This window comes from Pisolithus orientalis (genome assembly GCF_024613125.1).
Source record: "Pisolithus orientalis strain OTSU chromosome Unknown F5J12scaffold_2, whole genome shotgun sequence".
Classification (NCBI taxonomy): Eukaryota; Fungi; Basidiomycota; class Agaricomycetes; order Boletales; family Pisolithaceae; genus Pisolithus; species Pisolithus orientalis.
The window spans coordinates 1,517,437-1,531,819 of record NW_026260783.1 but is presented as its reverse complement, the minus strand read 5'-3'; the positions used below and the strand labels follow the sequence as shown (position 1 = coordinate 1,531,819).

Here is a 14,383-nt window from a genome sequence, read left to right as displayed (position 1 = left end):
TAGAGGTAACCTAAGTGTAATGTAGCACTGGAGACTGGTCTGTGCAAGTACAATGGATTGGTAAGTAATGTTACAAAGAATATTATCAAGCAAAAGTATGAACAAAGGGATTACCAGGAACTGGGGCAGGACTTGTGGCTGGGCTGGGTGTTACACCAGCCCAGTACCAACTGAGCAGACAACTTGATTGGGCACTGCCTTGCAGTGCCTCATGAGCTAACATATTTCTAGGTTGAAGGGTTAAGGCTGGGACCAGGGCAAGGGTTGGGTGAGACCAGTTGAGACCAGGGTAGGGCCTGTCTAGAGTAGTCTGGACATGGTCATGACACAGAAACATGATAGCTCATGAGGCACTGCAAGGCAGTGCCCAGTTGAGGCTGGACCAGCATGGTACCTGGCCTGTCACTAGTCCTGCCCCAGTTCCTGGTAAACCTTTGTTATTACTTTGCTTGATAATATTCTATGTAACATTGTACTTACTGTACCAATCAGCTTACCAATCACTGCTGTACTTGTGCAACCAGTCTCCAGTGCAATGTTACACTTAGTTTACCTTTAGTATTTAAGCCATAGGAAGAATTGTTTAGCCTCAGTCTGAAATCAATCTACTCTCATCTAACCTGGTCTCCCTCTGACTTCTGCCTCTTGACTGGACTACAGCCCACACAAGGGAATAGTGCTGCCCCTCAGTTGCTAAGTCCAATTAGTCCAACCACCTCATATCTTGTACCCCTCTGACCCCTGACCAGACTCCAGACCAGTGATGAACCAGACTTAACAGACAACATATATATACAATATGTTTGGAGTTAGATGGTCAGAACTGTTGCACCTGCCTTATTGGGATCCCACATGCTTCATAGTTGTCAAGGCAATGCACCACTTCTTCCTCAGAGATCTCCAACACCTCTGTCATAAAGTGTTTTGTATGAATGCTGATACACAATCTGCTGGCAAAACTCATGTCAAACCCCACACTCCTAAGGAACAATGGCAAGAACTCAAGGCCAGAATTAAAGCCATCAAGAAGCACTCCTTGACAGCACTAACAAAGTTGAGGAGGGACTATATTGTTGCCCTTGCCCAAGTGAATAATGTCCTACCAGGAGTGGGTGTCAGTGGTGACTGCTTGGTGAGACCAAAGAAAGAAGAACAGACATTTGGAAAGGCAATTTATGCCCAAGCACTTATTGGCTGGGTGAGCTTATTAGCCTGTCATGAAACCATTTGATTACCCTCTTTCTCACATATACAGCTCAGTGATCCAGAAATATGCTGCCTGCACATCTTTCCTTGCCCTGTAGTGGACCTATCCTCAGCATGGTCAAATCCCATGTCAACAACTATCCTTGATCATTTGGTGTTATCAGAAGTATGGAAAGACATGGCCAGAACTACCTTACTGTCATGGGTTGTTCATGTGCCCCACAACATTGTAATCTGGGCCAGAGAAAACTCAAGGCTGACCAGTGGCACACAGCCTGTCTAGTTAATCTGGTCATCACATTATGGGGTAGCAACAATGCAAGTGAAAGGGATCCCACACTATTGTGCAACTACCTATCACTTGTGACAGCTGTCTGCTGGGCAACTACCTGCTCAACTTCTAACCAGCATGCCAAAATTGTTGAAAAGTATCTGGTATATTATGTACACAGCACTTTGCAGATATTTGGTTCTTGAGCACTAGTCTATAATAACCATGCATCTCTCCATGTGCCTGAATGCCTTTGTGCATTCAATCTGGCCCATGGTATTCTGCAGCACTTCAACATGAATTCTAGGATTGGTGAGACTTTGTCATTTATGCTGGGGGGTCAGCACTCTCAGCTAACAGGTGAGATGGAACTCACCTTGTTGAAGGCAATTTGCTGAACAAGCAACTTGAGGGCATTACTCAGCAAGACTGATGTGTTGGACTCCCTTAATGGTCTCCAAGAAATCTTTGCACAATTTTTTGTGCCCATGTCACCAAACTTTCAGAGTGATATTGAAGGCTTTGACACACATGGGAATGATGTACTGAACATTACAGAGAGCCCCAACAGGTTGCCAATGTTTTCCAATGAAACATGTATGTCTCCTCAGCTGCCTCAATGAAAGTGTTGTCCCTGAGTACTACATGTCTTATCACAATGATCCCCAACCTAGTACCTGGGTTGTCCAGTCTTGTGCACAGGAGTGGGACTTGGTCAAGGTTCAGGGGGTAACCTTCACTCACTCCTTGAAGCACATTGGAAAGAGTTGCATGCTGTTTCACCTTGCAGGTGAATCATTCCAGTTTTCAGGGGAAATTCAATGCATTTTCATACATCCACAGCACAGACAAACACCATCAAGCAACATCATGAATAAAATATTCTTTGTTGTGCACAATTTCAAGAACTTACTAGTGAGCAAGCTGTGCATGACCCATACCAACAATTCCCACTCCTCTGTATGCATCCATGTCGTAATGAGTTTTGGGGAAGAACAGGTCACATGGTCTCACCATATCATTGGTTATATTGCTGGCTGCCCATATGAGACCAAGGAACTACCAGGGAAACTCCTCATGGTATTGTCATTGAGCAAGGTCCATCTGTTGGTTCCAGGGTCTAGCAAGGATAAATGTTTATTTTTACTTTTCCACATAGGACTGAGGCAATTCAGATTTACTTGACTCATTTCAGGAATTGGCATCACCAAAATTGCAACACAACAAGATACCAATATATACAGGGATATCCAATGTAGACAGTGATGACACTGTAGAAAAAGCATGGGTATATAGTAAAATCTATGAAAACACTCTTTTACAGCAGAATGCATGTTAACACTGCCATCAAATCTGTGACATGACCTAACAACAGGGTTTGTTGTAGGCTTGCACCAAGAACCAAAAGAGGAAGAAGAGAGAAGAGGAGAGGAGATGGCCTAGATGCAGGTGGCTTTAGATCTCATAGACCCAAATGAACTAGCTTGGAGCTAGTCTGGGGATTGAGGAATGGTACTTATACTATAGTACATGTGGCAATGGTGAGGCATACATGAGGTCTGTGACATCACAGTGGAGTGGAGCATACTAGAAGGAAGACACATGGTAGCAGTGAGGCAAGGTCTAGACCAGAGTCTGGACCAAGTCTGAGGGAACAGGATAAGAAAAGAGATTAGATAAGATGAAAAGGAAAAGAGATAAAGAAGAAAAGTGTACATATTGTAACACTATCCCCTCCTTAGAAATCAACTTCCAGGTGATTGAAGGTTGGGACAGTGTCAGTGAAGTTTTCAAGGGGGCAGAAGAGGGAGTCAAAAAGAGAGGAGTCCATCCCACACAGTTTTCAAGGGGCAGAGGGGTGATGACAGTAGAAGTCCTTGATGGCAGTGGGGGCAGACTTCAGAGCAGACTCAGGTTCCCAAGTATGGTCTTCCTCATGGTAACCATTCCAATGTACCAGGAACTCAAGCCAGTTTCTTTTGAGGTGAGCGTCAGTGACATAGTCAACCTCAAACTCCTCATTGCCTTCATGCCCCACCACTGGTCCAGGGCAAGTAATGGTCTGGCCCTCAAGTGGTCCCCTGTATGGCTTAACCCATGAAACATTCACCACTGGATGGATTTTATGGGTTTTTGGGAGTTTCAACTCAACTGCATTTGGTTTGAGTGAAATGACTTTATAGCAACCAATCCATTGTTCAGTGAGTTTCCAAGAGGAACAACCAGAGAGTGAGATTCAGGAAGTTTCCAGCCAGACCATATCTCCAACAGAGTAAGTAGGTGCCTCTGAGGCTCAATGCCCATGTGAGGAGAGTAAGAATGAGTGACTGAAAAGGGAGTTTTGCCAGTAGACTCTTGGCACTTGTTGTCGTAGGACAACTGCACCACCTTTAGCCAGGATGGCCAAGTATTCTGTCTATCATTGACAAAGAGTCTTAAGGTACTGCTGAAGGTCTTGGTTGAGTCATTCAGTCTGGCCATCAATCTGGGGGTGAAAAGTGGTAGAAAGCTTAGGTTTGACTCTGAGCATCCAGCAGAGCTCTGTAGTGAAGGTACTCACAAACTGGGGTCCATGATCAGAGATGATGGAGGAAGGGAGACCATGCTGTGTCCACACATGATCACAAAAGAGTTCTGCAGTCTGAAGGGAGGAGACCTCCTTCATGGTTGGGGCAAACACCACCTCCTTAGAGAACCTCTCAATCACCACCATGACATTGTTGAAGCCTTGCACCTCTGGTAACTCCATGAAGTCAACTGAAATATCTGACCAAGGTCATTCCAGAACAGGGTTAGGGAGATGCTTCCCTGCAGGGGGAGTCCTCAAGCTTTTTGCCATCTGGCAGCAGTGGCATGCAGCCATGTATTCTTTCACAGAAGCAGTCATTCCTGGCCAGACATAGTTGTGGGAGACAAGCTCCAAAGTCTGTTTCCAGCCAGGATGCCCTGCAACAGGGGTATCATGATGCTTTTGTTCATATTAGGTGCCTGTGCACCTCAGACTGCATTTTGCCTTTGTGTTATTTCTATCTAACCCTACAGACATGTAGTGGACACTTAGCTTCACTCTAAGTGTCCTTGGTTTGCGTTTGTTTATTGTTTACATGTGTTTGTCATTTTTGCACACTTACTGCTGTGTGCCCAGTGAAATTTTCTTCAGTCTCTTACACTGGGCAAAGGTATGTTTTATGTAGTATTCTCTTGAATATCAGTCTCTTACACTGGGCACAATTGGCCTCAGATTGTGGTTATCTTAACAGCTTTTCCATGCAATGGATATGAATGGCAGGGGGAACATAGACCTTTCCTGAACAGACATAGAGGCCTTCCTGAAGGGTGGAGTTCTCTGGCTGAGGGGTGATGGAAGAGGCAGATTTCAGGGAGAGCACTAGATCTGTGTCCTCTCCTATGATTAAGGTGGACACAACCCTTGAGGAATCAAGGGGGGTGGCTCCCTGGTTGTCAGTTTTTGCTCCTTGTTTATGATCCTCCCTGTGAGACAAGGCATTGGCCTTGGCCATGGACAAGCCAGGCTTATACACCAGCTTGTAATTGAACCTGGAGAGGTATTTGGCCCATCATGCCTGGTGGCAGTCTAAGTTCTGTGCCTTCATGAAATACTGGAGGTTGGAATGATCTGTCCAGATTTCAAACTGGTAAGGAGTGGCCTCTAGACAGTGACACTGCATCTCCAAGGCACAGATGATAGTGAGCATTCCATTGTCAAAGACCTGGTAGTTGCATTTGGGGGGTGACATGGAGTGGGAGTAGTAGGTGACCAGTCACCAGAGATTATTTTCACACTTTACAGAGAGAACAGCCCCAGTGGCAAAGTCTGAGGCATCTGTTTCCAACCTGAACTCTCTATCCTGTTTGGGGAAGGTGAGGACAGGAGCAGTTGTAAATGCAAGCTTCAAGGCATCAAAGGCCTGTTGCTCCCTGGGGGCCCAAGTCCACAACTAATCCTTCCATGTAAGGTCATTAAGGGGATGGGCCATCCAAGTGAAATCTTTGATGAAACAGAAGTAAAAGTTTGCCAAGCCTAGGAAGGCTCATACTGAATGGACCTTGGTTGGTACTGGCCATTCTGTTATGGCTTTGACCTTGCTCTCATCCATTTTGACCCCATTGGTCCCCACCACCATGCCTAAGAACTTGACCTGCTTTTGTTTGAAGAAACACTTTTCTGGTTTGACAAACAGGTCATTCTCCTCCAATCTCCTTAGAACCTCCAGCACAATTCTGTCATGCTTGGCTTTGTCATCTGTCCTGGTGAAGATCATAAGATTGTCAATGTAGATGACCAGGATGTCCTCCATATCTCCAAAGATGTTGTTCACCATGTTCTGGAACATGGAGGGAGAGTTGCAAAGACTGAAGTACATGACCAGAGAGGTTCATAGGCTCCCTTATGAGTAATGAATGCAACATTCCACTCATCTCCCTCTTTAATGCAAACATTGTTATAACCCCAGTGGAGGTCCATTTTGGTGAAGAGCTTACAGCCCCTGAGTTTGTCAATGAGCTGGGATATGAGAGGGAGCAGGTGTTAACTTCACCCAGCCTTAAGGCCTTGTGCCCAGTGTCAGAGACTATATTCAACAACTAAGTAGTGACATTACCTTGTGCCCAGTGTCAGAGACTGAAGAGAAAATACACTGGGCACACAGAACTGCTAAGTGCACAAAAATGGTAAGCAAAGGAAAACAAACAGTCACCACATACCACAACACTGTATAGTGTAGGAATGTGAAGTTAGACCATATTAGTGTACCATATAACAGTAGAATAAATGAAAATGCAAACAGAGGTGCAGAGGCACCACTGTAACAGCAGGTACACATTCTTGACTGTGTGCTCATTGAGATAACAGTAGTCCTGTACCATACATTTCTTCCCATCTTCCTTGGGGACAAAGAACACTGGAGAGGTCTGAGGGGACTTGGAGGGATGGATATAGCCCTTTTGTAACTGATCCTCAAGGAAGTCTGAGACCTCTTTCTGTACCTTGGTAGAGAGGGGAATGAGATGGCCTCATTTAGGGGTGAAGGTTTCTTTTAGATCAATAGCATGGTCCCACAGTTTCCAAAGGGGCATCCTTTCTGACTCCTCTTTGGAGAACACCTTGAGGTACTTGTGGTACTCTTTAGGGACAAGTTCCTCTGTAGTTCCAGCTCTGACCCTGGTGGAATGGAGTTTCAGGTAAAGGTACTCCATATCCTGAGCCTCCTGTTCTTCAGCCAACCTTTCCTTCCTTGTTCTTGGGGCCAGGTCATGACACTCACAAGGGCATCATGACAGCTTTACCTCCTTGGTTTCCCAGCATACCTCTGGGTTGTGCTTCTGTAGCCAAGTATATCCAAGGATGAGGGGGTGAGTGCTGAGTGTAGTGACTTGAGCCCAAACAGACTCTCAATGACCTTGGTAGTTCATGATGAGGGAGGTGACATGTGTAACATTACCAGCAACATTGGGAGTACCATTGACATTCAAGACAGAGACAGGTCATCTGAGTTTGATGAGAGGATCATCATTTTCATTGGCCCACCTTTTGTCCAAGAATGTATTGTTTGCACTGGAATCCACCAACACTTTCACCTCCCATGTCCTTTCTCTTCTATCTAGTACCACTTCTAGCTCCAACTCTGCCTTTGGATCTGCAGTCCTTATCTTTGGGGATTCTTTTGTGAACTGGGTAGGCATGACTTTGTTTTTATTGCAAGAGGAATTAAGCACTGAAAATTTTACATCCACAGCTGCACCCACTGGGGTCACCTCTTCAGATGGTACAGTAGTCTCCAAGTTAAATACATCCTGCTTGGTAGAGAAATTGTCAATGCCTAAGACAGAAAACTTATTGTAAACATAGCTGGTGGAGACCCAATCTGTTCATATTAGGTGCCTGTGCACCTCAGACTGCATTTTTCCTTTGTTTAATTTCTATCTAACCCTACAGACATGTAGTGGGCACTTAGCTTTGCTCTAAGTGTCCTTGGTTTGCTGTTGTTTATTGTTTACATTGTTTATCATTTTTGTGCACTTACTGCTGTGTGCCCAGTGAAATTTTCTTCAGTCTCTTACACTGGGCACCAGTGGCCTCAGATTGTGGGTATCTCAACACAATCCTCTACTGGCCAAACTCTTTTCCCTGGGTCTTCATTTTGTTGATCTGTTTGTCATAGAAAAAGGCCTGCATTTCTTCAAATGACATTTGACAGAGAGCAGTCTCCTGCACATCCTGTGTCACCTCCTGTATGCTAGCATGACCCTTGCCCTTGGTGCAAGGACAGTCTCACTTGTAGTGGTTGCCTTGACAATCAAAGCACTTGATGTGCACAGGGGTGGGGTGAGGAGGGAACTGAGTGACACCTATCTCCATGGGGGCACCATGGCTGGGTTGAGTTCCAGTGGGAGTGAAGCAGGGAGAGGAGGAAGGGTGGTGGTAGGGGGAGCAGGAAGTGGGATTGTCAGGGTAATGACTGTAAAGAAGCTTGAAGCAGTCTCAGGCTAGCACTGCCTCCCAGAAGGCAGCAGTCATTTGTAGATAGTTGCCCTGGGTGTATCCCCTCCTTAGGGCCTCCTTAACAATAGCAGGATGAACTGCATTCTCCAGCAAGAAACCAGCTGTTTTGTCAGTGACTCTTCCCTGCACCTTCAGGGACTCAAACTTGGCATAGAACTCCTTGTAGCAGGAGTTGCCCTGGCACATCATGCACATTTGTGCTTTAGCCCACTTGATGTCAGTCTGAGGGGCAAAGAATTGATCAATGTCTTCTATCATCTCCAGGGTGTCCAGCTGTACTCTGGTAATGATGGTGAGGGAGAACTTGGCTTGGGCAAACCTTCCAGCCACAGGTCCAGTCATGTGAGACCACATCATGGTGCACTTGTCTTGGGGAGTTGGTAGCATGGTCTGATTCTGTGCAACCCATACCTTCATCTTCACCCACCACTTGGAGAACTTTGCATGAATTCCAGCATACTGACCTGGGTCAGCCATGACCTCTATCCTTCTGTGGATCACATCTGCAGGTAGGGCATTCCATTGATTATGCTGGCCCTCAATTGTTGTGATGGTTTCTTGTGTGGCTCTTAGGCTGTCATTTAGCCTGTAGTTTTCATCTCTTAATGTGTCAAGTGCCTGCTGCAACTCAGTAATCTGGTCCTGAATTCCATCCATAGCATTCAGTGTCATGACCATACCTTGACCCTGGCCAGACTCAGCCTTGCATTCATCCAGTCCAGCCTTGGCCTTGCCAATCCCCTATCTCCAGATGGTCTAGTGTGCTTAACACTGCTTTGCAGTGCATGTCACTTTGGTTGAGCTCTGCCCTGTCACAGTCTCTGTTACCTTAGTCATACCTTACTAATATCATTCTTACCAATTGTCTTAGCAATCCTTGTGAGACTGGCATTACCAGTCTCTGTACTATAGTTTGTCTCTAGTATGTATATAAACCCATAGATACTCAGCTTGTACTCTTCAGTCTGAAATCAACTAAGTTACTCTGACAATCCCACCTCAGCCTCAGACTCAGACTGAAACCCATGCAAGGGAATAGTGCTGCATCATCAGTTGCTAAGTCCAATCAGTCCTTGCCTCTGTACCCCTGCTCCCTTCTGACCTCAAACCCTTGGCCTCATGCCTGCTTCAATCTCCAGTCTGGACTCAACCCAGACATCACAAACTTGACAATTCAGGATGTTTCAATGTTTGTTGGGGTCAGAGGTTGTAACAGGGTTGCTGGGGCTCAGCAGGGAGTGAGTAGAGGTAGATGGATTTGATAGAGAAAGGGTAAGAAGGGAGCAGGGGAAGAGGGTAGAGGGAGTGGTTGAAGAGTGGGGTGAGCAGGTGATGCTCAGGTATGAAGGGTACAAAAATATTCAGGTCGGGTTTGGAGGCTGGGGGACTTGGGGAGTACACCCACAAGCCTTCTCAGAAGAGGTGAGGAATGGTGATGAGTGGGTGTGAGGATACAATGATGAGAAGCTAGTTCAAGTGTGACAAGACCTAACAACAGGGTTTGTTGTAGGCTTGCACCAAGAACCAAAAGAGGAAGAAGAGAGAAGAGAAGAGGAGATGGCCTAGAAGCAGGCAGTTTTAGATCTTGTAGACCCAAATGAACTAGCTTGGAGCTAGTCTGGGGATTGAGGAATGGTACTTATATACTATAGTACATGTGGCAACAGTGAGGCATACATGAGGTCCATGACATCACAGTGGAGCAGAATGTACTAGAAGGAAGACACACAGTAGCAGTGAGGTGAGGTCTAGACCAGAGTCTGGACCAAGTCTGAGGGACAGGATAAGATAAGAGATTAGATAAGATGAAAAGGAAAAGGAAAAGAGAAAAAGAAGAAAAGTGTACATATCATAACGAAATTGATTGTCAAACATTCAGAATTGTTATCAATATTCACAAGTACCTACCAGCTACCACAAAGCATGACTGAATGCATCCCACTCACTAACACCCCCCCCCCCTCTCCACCAAACTGGCATCATGTCCATTGACCACACCACTCTTCAGCATCACATCTGCTGATCACACCACACACACTGGCATCATGTCTGTTGATCATCCCCCACCATCCCCTCCACATTCTCACACAACTGTCTGGCATGTTGTCTGCAAACTCACACTCCCCCCACTCTTTCCTCTATGCCCACACACATGCCAGGTCAATGAGTGTTTCTCAGCCATCACAGGCCAACCACCCCATTTAGTGAGCCACCACAGAACCCCCAGCAGACACAAGTGCCCCCTCTCCCCTTCCCACCCCAGTGCTGCACACAACCACTCAGACTACAAAAGGCAGAGATCTTTTTGCAACAGCAGTTTCCCAGACTCCCAACCCCTCCTGGCCTGTGCCATATGTCTTGACTGCCACCATCACCTCATCATCGAGTGCAGAGCCATGCACACATGGGATAAGAAGCATGAAACATATGCAGAAAGGATATACAAAGCACTTTTTGCCAAAGATCTGTGCAAAGTGGCAGTGGGAAGAAGGCTGTGCAGAGCAACATGATGCCAAGCATTTCTGCTTGGGCTGCGGAGCATCCACTCATGGAGCTCAGAAATGCCCTCACATGCAAGCACTCTCAGCTGGTAACCCCCTATAAAGCAGAGGCCTGGGTGTGAGAACTTCAACATTTTAACTTAATCCATCGCTTTAGTAGAATCCCAGAGGGCCTTCACCAGGGTTTCATTGTAGATATTCCTGTGATCAAACATACCCAGTCCCCACCAAACAGAGAATCCATTTCCATCTACAAAAGTGAGTTTAATAAGTTCATCCATAAGGAAATTAGCAGAGATTGTTATTTAGGTCCATATCCACTAGAAGTCATCAAATCCCTAATAGGCACATTCCAATCTTCGCCCCTGTCCATAATACCCAAACCTGGCCACCTGGGAAAATTTAGGCTAACCCAAAATTTTTCCTTCCCACTCACTACCAATCCAGCCACACCAAACCCATCAATCAACTTCCACATAAATGTGCATGATTTCCCAACCACATGGGGAAAATTCATTATCTTCACACTAATTGCATGCCTCCCCCCAGGATCAGAGATCACAACACACAACACAGCTGAAGCATACTGCATGATCCCCCTCAACCCCTCACAATGGCCAGTGAGTGTAATATGGGTGTCAGACATGCATGGCTGCATTGACACATGCATCACTTTCAGAGCCACCCCTTCAGCAGGCATCTACAGGTATTTAGCTGATGCAGACACAGAAATTCTAAGACATCATGACATTGGCCCTTTAGATAAATGGGTAGATGACCATTACTTTGTTCGAATCAGGAGAGTGTCATGACTGTGCCCAGACCACCCTAGACCAGCTCTACCCCAGTCCTGGCCTTAACCCTTCAACCCAGAAACATGTTAGCTTGTGAGGCACTGCATGGCAGTGCCCAGTCAAGTTGTTCACTCAGTTGGTACCAGTCCAGTGTAATACCCAGCCCAGCCACAAGCCCTGCCCTGGTTCCCAGTAATCCTTTGTTCATAGTCTTGCTTGATAATATTCTTTGTAACATTACTTACCAATCAGTTTACCAACCATTGCTGTACTGGCACAAACCAGTCTCTGGTGCTACATTACACTTAGGTTACTTCTAGTATTTAAGCCATAGGATAATCTGTTTAGCCTCAGTCTGAAATCAACTTAGTCTTGTCATAACCCAGTCCCCTCTGTTCTCTGTTCCCTGTCTCCTGCCTCTCAACCGGACTATGGCCCATGCAAGGGAATAGTGCTGTGCCTTCAGTTGCTAAGTCCAACAGTTCAACCCCCTTAGTATCTCATATTATCCTCTGACCCCCAACTGGACTCCAGACCAGCTTTGGACTGGTAAAGACCTGGACTTAACAGTATTTCAGACTCACACTTGTGTGGGTCACTACCCTTCTGTCCAAGACTCAGCAATACTTTCTCAGCATGCCTACCCAAACCAGAACTCAAGCAGCATGGGCACATGCTACCACCAATCCAGATTCTGCCTCAGCAGTTGACTTGTGCCATTCTGCTGCCCTGGTGTCCTTAGGGACAGCCAGAAGGTTGCCTGGTGAAGTCAACAACTTCAGGGGTTTCTCAGCCTGTAAATCCACTACTCCCACTTCTAATTGACCTCCTGCACCCACTAATGATCCAGATGATGAACCAGACCCAGACAAACCAGATGACTTCATTCCCAGTGGTGATGACCCTGGTGATGATGGACCTGGTGACAACAGGCCAGGAGATGACCCAGATAATGACAGTGAAGAACCCCTCCCAGAGGATGATGTTGAGCCTGGGGTAACTGTGCTGGACAACCTTGCTAAAGCCATTGAGCTTCTCACATGTAATGCTCACACTGGCTCTGAGTCCTCCTCTAGAACCAAGTTTCATGAACTGGACACCTTTGATGGGACAGACTCAAAGAAGCTGCACACTTTTCTTATCCAGTGTGAACTCAACTTCTGGGACTGTCCCTGGGCCTTTTGAAGTGACCAAGCCAAAGTCACTTTTGCACAGTCATTCCTGAAAGGGATGGCCCTCAAGTGGTTCAAACTAGACCTACTTGGGACTGAAGACCCAGAGGACTGGCCTTATTGGATGGACTCTTAGAAAGAGTGTGTCATCAAACTTCAAACCACCTTTGGACCTCATGACCCAGTGGCTGATGCTGAAAGCCAGCTAGACCACCTTCAGATGAAAGTCAATCACTGGGTCAACAAATACATGGTCAAGTTTAACTGGTTGGCCTCCCAGGTCCAGGGATATGGTGATGGTTCCCTGCACCACTTCTTCTACACCAGTCTTCCTGACTGCATCAAAGATGAGGTCTGCTGGGTTGGCAAACCAAGAACCCTGCATGAGCTTTGCCACCTAGCTCAGGAGATTGACACATGTTACTGGGAGCACAAAGAGGAGATTCAGCAATCCACATCAGAGAAACGGGGAATGACAGAATCATGGTCATGACCAGTCAGTGACAGGTTTAAACAGGTTTAAACCATTTTTTCGCTTCCTGATGCAGTTAAGCACCAGGGGTCATCCTCTGGTAACAAGTCAACTCTCAACCCTGGTCACAACAACCAGTCCAAGCCTGGTCAAGAGAAACCCAAGACTCACAATAATTCCAGAAATGGCAACTCCAGTAGCCAGCCCTCATCCAAACCTGCCTCAACCAGTCAGACTGGCTCTAACACACCAAAGCTGGACTCAAGCAAGTTGGGCAAAGATGGCAAGCTGACACCAGAGGAGCACAAGCATTGCAGAGACAACAACCTTTGCATGTTCTGTGGAGGCACCAGACATTTTGCAGATAAGTGCCCCAAGAAAGCCAGGAAAGCCAAAGCTCATGCTGTGGTCACCTCTGAGGCAACACCAGCCTCAACCTTGGGCTCTGCCCCTGAGGCAAAAAAATAGGTAGCAGCTCTCAGGACTCCACACAGACTGAGAGCTGTGTTGACTCCAGCTGTGCACTCATGGAGGCTCATCTAAATGCATCTGCTCTTTCTAATCTAAATTCATTGACTCCCCATGTTTCTATTGTCAGTCACAATTTGCCCTGGTTTTGTACATTGGTGGATTCTGGTTCCACACATAGCTTCATAGATAAATAATTTGTTAATCAACACTCTTTTGCCCCTTACCCCATGTCCCCCTATCCAACTCTGGCTCCTTGATGGGTCATCAAGTTTCATCATCACTCAAGCAGTAGATCTTTTGGTTCAGTTTGCAACTGGCAATGTCACCCTGGTAACCCTGTTTCTAGCCCTATTGGATTCTGAATGTAAGATAGTCCTTGGACATGACTGGCTCACCCACTACAATCCATTGATTGATTGGGTATTGAGCAGTCTAACTTTCTGGACATCTACAGGAGGAATGCCAACCCCATCGACACCACCTGCCACACCAGTCTTAACCAGTCTTCCCAAACCCAGTCTACCTGACCAACCCAACCCTGGCCCCATGCCATCTGTACCATCTGTTGACTCACCAGTTCACACCCTGCTGAAGGCTCACCCTATCACCCTGATCAATGCAGCTGCATATGTACATGCTTGCAAGCTAGAGGGGTCCACCCAATTCCAGCTTCACCTATGCCCACTGGACCCAGTCCTGGCCCAGTCTACCTCTACTGGCCCTCCATCAGACTTGGCCAGTGTACCAGAGGACTACCATGACTTTGCTGACATCTTTGGCAAAGCAAAAGTGTCTACTCTCCCCCCACACCAGGAGTACAACCTTAAGATCAAACTGGAATAGGGTACTACCCCACCTGTTGGAACCATCTACTCACTGTCCCCAGTCAAGCTGCAAGCTCTCCAGGCCTTCATTGACAAAAATCTGACTACCAGTTTCATCTGGCCCACTTCTTCCCCCTACACTGCACCAG

General features: G+C 46.5%; 1 protein-coding gene across 1 annotated transcript; it reads left to right on the top strand.

The window, feature by feature from the left end:
* Positions 1-817: 817 nt before the first annotated feature.
* Positions 818-1,048, top strand: F5J12DRAFT_680715 (uncharacterized protein; the record flags this gene model as incomplete). The annotated part of the gene is made up of 1 exon (XM_051740243.1): positions 818-1,048. A coding segment is annotated over one exon (231 nt), but the record flags the coding sequence as incomplete, so codon positions are not given.
* Positions 1,049-14,383: the final 13,335 nt, after the last annotated feature.